The sequence below is a fragment of the Eucalyptus grandis genome, chromosome 2 (genome assembly GCF_016545825.1).
Source record: "Eucalyptus grandis isolate ANBG69807.140 chromosome 2, ASM1654582v1, whole genome shotgun sequence".
Classification (NCBI taxonomy): Eukaryota; Viridiplantae; Streptophyta; class Magnoliopsida; order Myrtales; family Myrtaceae; genus Eucalyptus; species Eucalyptus grandis.
In genome coordinates, this window is record NC_052613.1 from 8,562,306 (window position 1) to 8,571,601 (window position 9,296).

Below are 9,296 nucleotides of genomic sequence, written 5' to 3' on the forward strand. Positions count from 1 at the left end.
ATGTCAGGCTGTAAAACTCAAACTTATCCTGAGATGGTTGGCTGAGAAAATGTAGCTTGGGAGAGGTAACCGCGTCTTGGTCGAAGGAGAATTGTGAGTGAGTGAGTCGTGTATGCCAGGAACTTCGGTGTATATATGGTGTCGGGGTTAAATTATTGATATGAGATTAACCAATTGCCACAGCCACTGGCATACCTTACTAACTCAGTCTATGTTATGAACCGTTGTGAGAAATATTTTTGCCATCTGTTTTCAGCTTTGCATATGTTATTGAGTATTCCGTGAGCTGCCGCCAACATAGGCTAAAGCCTCCTTTTGGTTGATTAAAAGGCGCCGTTTTCATCTTCACTACAAAGCAGGTAAATCCTCAGAATTTTCTCGCACATAATGGTGCAACAATAGACTGTTATATTGGCCCCCTCTGAGACATCAAATGGGGAAGAATCATGCGCAGCAGCAATCACTACAGCGTCATGCCCAGAAAGCATAGTCGATGTGGAATTCTTCCAAAAACGACGACATAGACATGGGAAACCATATTAAGATCTAAATCTCAAGGTTGATCTCGACCTACACAAGAGAACATTGTCATAGTGGCCACCTGTTTAGCGGCAACCATCATTTGTGGTGGTCGTCTGTCAATGAGACGACCACCATTGCGATGCTACCTATCAAAGACGACCATCACAAGAGTGATCTCATCTATTGTCCAGGCGACCAATCACGCCTTGAGGATTGTTTCCTGAGTTAAGAGAGACAACATTTTCAAAATTCATGCTTAAAAAAAGTTAGGAGGGAAAATAAATTTTAATAATGCATCACTAAATCAACAAGTGATCTGTTCTTACCCATATGAGCTTGGTTAATAGGATTGTTAATCACATAAGTTAAGTTACTATCATTGTTGATTTTTCTTAATTGACTTAAGTCTCATTCCCCTCAATGTATAGTTAGTATAGTCAGTGAGGATCAGTCAAATTCATATAATCAATAGACATAAAGCGCGTTTGTTCGGTCAAAAAGAAAAGTGTTTCACACGCACCAACGTATGGAATGTGGAATTCCATCGACTTTGTCTGGGTGGAGAACTCCAATAATTGTAGATTAAAAAACTCATGGAGCAAAAGAAACGTCAAGTAATAATGTCAAGTCACATAAGACTTGAGTGCCTTCACTAGTCAATCCATTGACTAGTCAAACCGCCCAACTATCACGTTACAAGAACAACCACCACAAAAGTCTCTCATATGGATCTTCCCAAGTCATTTCCCCAAAAACAGTGCAAAAGTTTCATAAGACAACGTGATTAAATAAGTAAAGACTTTATTTTTGAACTCCTGCTCATCAAGGTGGTGGCCTTCTGTCAAGCAAATACCTAATTGACAAAGTATTCGAATTTCAAACCATAATTCCCTGCAAAATCGAAATCTTGCATTGAAATTTTGTTTTCAATTTTCTCTGAAAGAAAATTACTAAAATTAAATTTAAAAAAAAAAAAAAAGTGAGACTGCCGGTGTGAAAACAAGCGCCCGAGTCGCGCTGGCTTTTTCTCTCTCATCGTATAAACCGAAATTTGCGCACACCCCTCACTCCTCGCACTCCACAAGAACTTCCTCCTTTTTTAAACCCTTTCCTCTCTCTCTCTCTCTCTCTCTCTCTCTCTGGGCAAAGTCGTCGCAGTCTTCGTCGTCTTCGTCGGTGTCGCTGCCGAAGCTTCCTCGAAACCTCGCCTGATCCACCATCAAATTCAAGTTCTGTCGGGCAAAGTCGTCGCAGTCTTCGTCGTCTTCGTCGCTGCCGAAGCTTCCTCGAAACCTCGCCTGATCCGCCATCAATTTCAGGTTCTGTTGGGCAAAGTCATCGCAGTCTTCGCCGTCTTCGTCGGTGTCGCTGCCGAAGCATCCTCGAAACCTCGCCTGATCCGCCATCGAATTCAGGTTCTGTTGGGCAAAGTCGTCGCAGTCTTCGCCGTCTTCGTCGGTGTCGCTGCCGAAGCGCCATCAAATTCAGGTTCTGTGTCAACAGGGAGGGCTAGACTTACTATTACATAAGGTTGACTTAAAGCAAAAGAATAAAGGTAATATAAAGTTGACACGCGGTTTCAGTTCTTGTCCATCTTCACCTCGCCCACCCAGCAAAACCAAAACCCAAGAAGAGTGTTGAATCATTTAATCATCATGAAACGAACGCCATTTGATCTCTTGGTGGTTTTCCTCGCCATGATTCCACTCCACTTTGCTTCCTCTGAGACATTGCCTTCAACAAGCTCAACGAAGTGCCATGAGCAGGAGCGGTCTGCCTTGTTAGAATTCAAACAATCTTTCTTCCATGCAAAGTCCTCAGTTTGCGGGCTTATGACCGTCGGCAAAGCTAGAATCGTGGAAGCTGGAAGACAGGGATTGCTGTGATTGGGAAGGCGTGGATTGTGATGAAGGGACGGGCTACGTGACTGGCCTCGACCTCAGCGAAAGTTGTCTCTCCGGTCCTATCAACTCGAAGGCCAGCCTCTTCCGCCTCGCTCATTTGCAAAGCCTCAATCTCGCCTGGAACGACTTCAATTACTCTCAAATACCGTCCGCCATAGGTGATCTAGTGGAGTTGATGAGCCTGAACCTCTCTTGGTCCAACTTCGAAGGTCAAATCCCATCTCAAGTCCTAAAGTTGACTAACTTGACCTCCCTCGATCTCTCTTGGAACTATGGATTGGAGCTGAGGAATCCCAGCATGGAGACACTGGTTCAATTTTTGACCAAATTGGAACACCTCGATCTTAGCTGGTTGAATGTGTCGGCTCCGGTGCCTGATGCCGTCGCAAATTTATCTTCCTTGACATCACTTATACTCCAAGACTGCAACTTGCAAGGGACATTCCCAACAACCATCTTCAAGCTGCCAAGGCTACAACTTCTTGATTTAAGTGACAATCCAGAGCTGGGAGGTCATTTGCCAGAGTTTCACTTGGGCAGTCCCATTAAGTCGTTGTCTCTTTCGGGACCAATTTTTCAGGCTCGCTACCAGCTTCGCTCGGAAACTTGGCTTTCCTCAACAAGTTCGATATCAGTCAACTCCAATTTTTCAGGGAACATTCCATCTTCAATAGGTAACCTCACTCAACTTACCATGTTGGATTTTGGATTTAACAAACTCTCGGGTGAAATCCCATCTTCCTAGTGAAGCTCGTCCAACTCTCATATTTGGATCTTGGAATGAATCTACTCTCCGGGGAAATTCCTGCTTCGTTGACTAACCTCACTAACCTCACTTTCTTAGATCTCTCTGACAATCAATTAACTGGTCAAATTCCAGCTGAGATCACTAGGCCTCACCCGGTTAACTTATCTCGACCTATCATTCAACAGATTAACTGGCCCAATTCCTGAAAACATCTCTAACCTCGAGAGTCTTGATTACCTAGACTTGCAATCAAACAATCTGAATGGTACTTTGCGGCTAGATGTGATACTCAAACTTCAACATCTAAATATGTTGCAACTCTCATCCAATGAATTCTCGTCGATTATCGAACCCGGCATGAATGCTAGCCTTCCAAACTTGTATATTCTCGGCTTGGCTTCTAACAACTTGAGTGAGCTCCCCATCTTCCTATCATACCAAAGTAGCTTGGGTTGGCTGGACCTATCCCAAAATAGAATTTATGGGCCAACACCTCCATGGTTCTTAAATGTGAGTATGTCACAACTGGATTTTTTGAATCTTTCGAGAAACTCAATCACCGGTTTCACAGCTTTTAAATGGCTAAATCTTATGACATTGGACCTTCGGTTCAACGATATACAAGGATTAATTCCCCTTCCCCCGAAGTCCATTGAATTCTACCTTGTCTCAAATAATAAGCTATCTGGAGAAATTTCACCGGAGATGTGCCGGCTAAGCTCTATTAGCATCCTTGATTTGTCCAAGAACAAGTTGTCTGGTGTTATTCCGCCATGTCTGAGCAATTTGAGCGATAGCCTCTTCGTCTTGAGTTTGAATGGCAATGATTTATATGGAAGATTTCCTCAATTGCAAAATGACGTATGTGGGTTGAATATGATAGATGTGAGTGATAACCAGCTACAAGGGTTGTTGCCAAGGGGATTAGCTAATTGTAGCAATCTGGAATTTCTCAATATTGAAAATAATCAGATTGTCGACACCTTTCCTTCATGGATGGGCTCGCTTTCTTATTTGAAGGTGCTCATTTTGCGTTCCAATAGATTTCATGGAGCCATAGGGGAACCTAAAGCTCGTGACCAATTTCCCAACCTACGAATTGTTGATCTATCTATGAACAACTTCTCGGGTAGCCTTCCATCTGAATACTTTGATATGTGGAGTGCCATGAAAGTCCACGATGCAGATGATGCACACTACTATGGAACTCTTGTGGTCAATGTCCTCCATCGTATTTCCCTGGATGATGGAAAGTACGACTACTCGATGACAATAATCAACAAAGGCATTTTATTGGAGTACAAAAGGATATTGGCATATCTCAATGTGATTGATCTTTCGAGCAACAACTTTATTGGGGAAATCCCGAATTCTATTGGAAGTTTAACTGAACTTCGGATGCTCAATCTCTCCAACAATGCTCTTACTGGCTCCATCCCTTTGTCCTTGGCAAATTTGACCGAACTGGAATCTCTTGACCTTTCAAGCAATAAGCTCTCGGGAATGATCCCTCCAGCACTAGCCCAACTCAGTTTCCTTGCTTTCTTCAATGTCTCGGACAACCATCTTTCTGGGCCCATACCTCAGGTGAACCAGTTCCATACATTCGAGAATGACTCCTATGGAGGGAACTTAGGACTGTGTGGAGTTCCTCTGACAAAGAAATGCGGAAATCTTGTTGAAGCGCCCCCGCACCACCATCTGGTGCATTTGCTGAAGAGATTGATTGGAAGATTGTCCTTGATGGGTTTTGGAAGTGGGCTGGTCATCGGCGTGGTTATGGGGCTAAACACGACTTCTAGAATTGAGCGTCGGTTCCTGAGGTTCTATAGAGGATGGCAACGAAGACGGATGCACCAAATAAGGTTTGTGTGAATTACAGTATGTCGTGAAAGTTCAATGATTGGATTGCTCATTGCTAGGTGCGCATTTTGGCATACCTTTTCGATATGTTCTAGTGCTTCATGATAGCATCCAAGCATCAACCATCTAGATATTAGTTTTCAAGGAAAGTGTCTCCAGTTTCATCAGCCAACAATAAATGTGTGATCGTTCCCATGAAATTGACTCAATGTACTCTTTTGATAGCTATTAGTACAATATCTCATGTCGGCAAGAGAAGGTTTTAGCTTTACTCATTTTTGATAAACCATTATGCAGAAGTTTCCTTAGCCTCATTTCTCTAATCTCGATCAACCAAGGTAATGAGTCATGGCCTCCATGTTTTGGAGGAATCGGCATAACGAGACCCTCTTTGTTATAATTTTTTCTAGTTTCCATTTAAATTCAAATCAAAAGTGCACACCAAAATTGTGTTCAGCCAAAACTGAACATTGTACTCGAGGATCTGGATCTAAGAACCAGACTGGAAAATTGTGTTTGATGGGTCGCGGAATTGGACTGGTCATCGGAGTGGTTATGGGACACAACACAACCACGAGAGTTCAACATTGGGTCGCGAAGAAGATTTTTGGGCAGAGGAAGAGAACCCGGAGGCATACTAACAAGAAGGTTTGTACGAACATGTCAATCTCAAAAAGTTGCAGTAGCATTGCATTCCACTCCAGTCTTTTGACTGGTGATGAAGTTCGTTCGAAAGGCTTTGATCTCAGTATTAATTTAGTTAAATGGCCCCAATTATTTGTGGAGTAGCTCTTTTGAGTTGCTCCCGACCCCATCCGAAATCCCATCCATGCTTTCATTTGTGAGCAAAATGAATATGCTTTTTCCATAATATTAGCATGATGCGAACCACTTTCATATCCCATTTGCTAAAGAATTATTAAAACTCGTGTTAGGGAAATAGGACAAAGATCGAGTCAAATCCCTCCCAGCTGAAGTATTAGGAGCATCGCCTAATGGTTGACATGATTTAGGCAGAAGCATTCAAAGTCAATAGAGATTAAGAATTGTTTCAAGTCATATTTACAAGTATCAACTTGTTTGATATGCATCTTCCTTGTTTTATTTGTACAGAGGTCTGGAAACATGCCTTGCCACATATATGACTAATTTAGACTCCTGGATCGTTGGTTTCATGTTCCGAAGCTGCCATTATTTCCCTTTTTTTTTTTTTTCTTTTTTTTGAGGTGATTTTAGTAATCTTCGAGAGACATTTATTCAACTAGGAGCATGATACACCGCAGACAAAAGGAAAGTATGAGATCTTTGGGTTACACTGGAAAATCCTATCACTGGCAGGACGCAAAGAGTATACACATAAACTAGTACAACAAGACACTTTCTTTTTTGACAGAACAACGATATGCACTTTTATTAGAACTTCAAATTGACAGTAACAGTTAATAGAGGCTGGGATCTGTTGTATTCAACATAGAATATGGCTTAAGGCTCCATAATATCAGCACTCTAGCTCGACCACGGCTATTCCCTCGTTGCAAGCAACTGCAACCTAGTAGGGCGAAAGCCACGAAAATGCGAGACAACGGATATGGAAGATTCTATCTTCGTACTGAAACTGCAGAGCCTACATGAATGTCTTTATAGTGGCAATGGAAAACCCTGGACCATCATAATAGCTTATTATTGTCAAAGCACGGATATAACAAGGAAATGAAGCATTTAGAGCAGGCATGAATGGTACCTGCATGATCCTTTCTGATATGCAATATTCCAAATCCTTCCATGACCGAATTTCAGTGCGTGCTTAAGCCTGTATGCGACATAATGTCAGAGTCATTCACAAAATGACAAAGAATCCAGGGACATAAACAGTCTTATCCTATGGTAACTTCTGGAAAATCTGGAAAAGATAGAGGCGGTATTTTCATTCGACTGCTGTAACTGAAGCTGCATTCTAGAGCATGCTATGACTGTACAAACTCCCACAATGCATACCCAAAGCCATTTGCATCCCATATGCGAAGAGTCTCCTCCTCTGAACCAGTGATTACTATTGGCAGATTAGGATGCGCACATATGGCAGTAACATTGTGCTCGTGTCCCTGGAGTGTTTGTACACATTTTCTGCCTTTATCGTCCCAAACCTGGACTTGTTATTTGACGAATCATATATCAATTGATCTCTTTCTAATAATGCACAGATGTATTAAATTAAGAACGATAAAGTTTGCAAACCTTAGCAGTGTAATCATTCGAACCACTCAGTAAATAAAGCATATCATGCGTGGAGAAGTAATCAACAAGGTTCAGCCCCTTCTCATGCGCATCCAAAGTAAACTTAGGCGCAGAGGAGTGAACATTCCAAATCTGCAACAAATGGGAATCATATTGAGAGTATAAATAGCGTATTTGGAAATTGAAATATGTATTTTACTAAGAGCAAGACCTCCAAAATGAGTACCTTTATAGTTCCATCAAGTGATGCACTTGCAAAAGCATTAGGATCTTGAGGATCAAATGCTACTCACATCACATAATGTGAATGTCCTTCAAATGTTTGAGTACACATCTAGTCCTTCTCCCAGTCCCAGAGCTTTACAACCGCGTCATCTGATGCCGATAGCACATAGGGTAAGTAGGGTGGACACCCATGCACCCGAGGATCACGGTTTTACTCCCTTACCTCTTCATAGCTGCTCAAGTGATCCCAGAAAACATTGTCTACATGAATAACATATTCATTAGATCTAAACATCTTACCGAAACATATAGTTTATCTACAGTTCAACAGATAGGATATACAAATCACTAATAGCAAATCAGAGGAAAGGGAAAACAGGGTATGCAAATGCTTCTCAATATTCTTGTCATTTCTGCCACCGTCACTTAATTTGGAGATATTTAACGAAAAGTGCAGTTGATTCTTTTCATTCCATGTTACCATACCTCAGATGACTAAGGCTGAGTCAAGAACTAACCAAAACACGAGCAATTCCGGGAAAGGAGGAAAGAAGGTAATACTAATACTCAAATATTTTTTTAGTCTGAGATTTCTCATGTTTCCTCTTCACCTCAAGGCCGTTTGCCTGTTATCTTTGATTCTGTGCCTTTTATATTTCCTGGGTAGTTCCAGATAGAGAGGGCTGACAAGCAAGATAATCAAACTAGTAAGAGCATCTCAGTGGGAAGAGGGAAAGAAGGAATCGCATTTTTAGTCCTAATTGTTTGTATAGCCCCGTGCGTGCCATGAGTGATTCAAGTTCGATGCTGCTTTTGCTCTTCACAGCTGTTTAGTTGATTGGAGCTGCTACTAATTGTCGTTACCATAATGAAGGAATTGCTCAAGGAAGAGGAGAAGATGCGGTATGACACTCTTCTTCTGATTCTAAGGAATGTCTTCAAACTTAGCAGCAATTAGCAAGAAGAATGTAGAAAGCGACAAACTATATACATTGCTAAAAAGGTATAAGACGCATTACCTCTAAAATGTAGACAGCACTTCCTAAAACTAAGAGCCGAGAAAAGAGATTTAGTTTCAAAGATGTGGAAAACAAATGGCTGAAAATCTTAAAGACGTATATCCAACGAATGTTAATTTATTTTTTTTTTTTTTTTAACATTCCTTAGGATCTTGTTACACTTCTTTCTCTTTTCTTGCATGACTTTCCAGCTTCCACATTGCAGAATGAATCTCACCTAAAGACAAAAGCGGATGATTGTGATCTTCCTGCTGCAGATGCTATGCATGTTGATGCTGCAATGAAATCAGATAAGAAGGTAAATCATTTGCGAGCTTAAAGAGTTAAAGTTCTCTTTAATTCTTTCTTTTGAGATGGAGATGTATTTTCCTTTTTCGATGTTAGCTTTATGTGAAGGACAAATTTTTTGACTCACTTTCGACCAGTCCACCTGGGCCATGGAAGCCAAAACTATCTGAACAAAGGAAGCTGGATATAGAGGTATCACTTCATGATTCTTCCAATGATTATCCAATGTTTGTTCTCTTTCTTGACTTGGTCCTCAGACATTTGGGTATTTCCAAGTGCACCAAAGGAGTCACGGTAGCCGAATGTCAAGGCTTGGTGGCAATCCAGACGTCTTTTCCGACCAAAGAGAAAATGGTAATGCAGGCAGAGGCCGGGCGCATCCTGCTTTCTCGACAGGAGGCTTACAGATACTGGATACATAAGCTCTTTTTCCTTAGCTTCGTGGAATATACCAATGTCTTAAGATAGGGATTACAAAGAATGTTGTTACAT

At 41.5% G+C, this 9,296-nt stretch overlaps 1 protein-coding gene and 1 long non-coding RNA gene across 2 annotated transcripts; one reads left to right on the forward strand and one right to left on the reverse strand.

The window, feature by feature from the left end:
* The first annotated feature begins 3,879 nt into the window (after positions 1 to 3,879).
* LOC120290464 (receptor-like protein 54) lies at positions 3,880 to 5,049 on the forward strand. The gene has a single exon (XM_039306738.1). The coding sequence runs from the start codon at positions 3,880 to 3,882 to the stop codon at positions 5,047 to 5,049; it is 1,170 nt and encodes a 389-aa protein (XP_039162672.1).
* Positions 5,050 to 7,383: 2,334 nt separating this feature from the next.
* LOC104421295 lies at positions 7,384 to 9,296 on the reverse strand. Its single transcript, XR_005548335.1, has 4 exons — positions 8,932 to 9,296; positions 8,734 to 8,791; positions 7,499 to 7,758; positions 7,384 to 7,404 (listed from the first exon to the last, which is right to left on the reverse strand). It is a non-coding gene; the product is annotated as an uncharacterized LOC104421295 (long non-coding RNA).

What these genes read in the sequence shown, in the direction of transcription:
- LOC120290464 (XM_039306738.1), top strand. Translation starts at nt 3,880, where the DNA reads ATGTGCCGGCTAAGCTCTATTAGCATCCTTGATTTGTCCAAGAACAAG.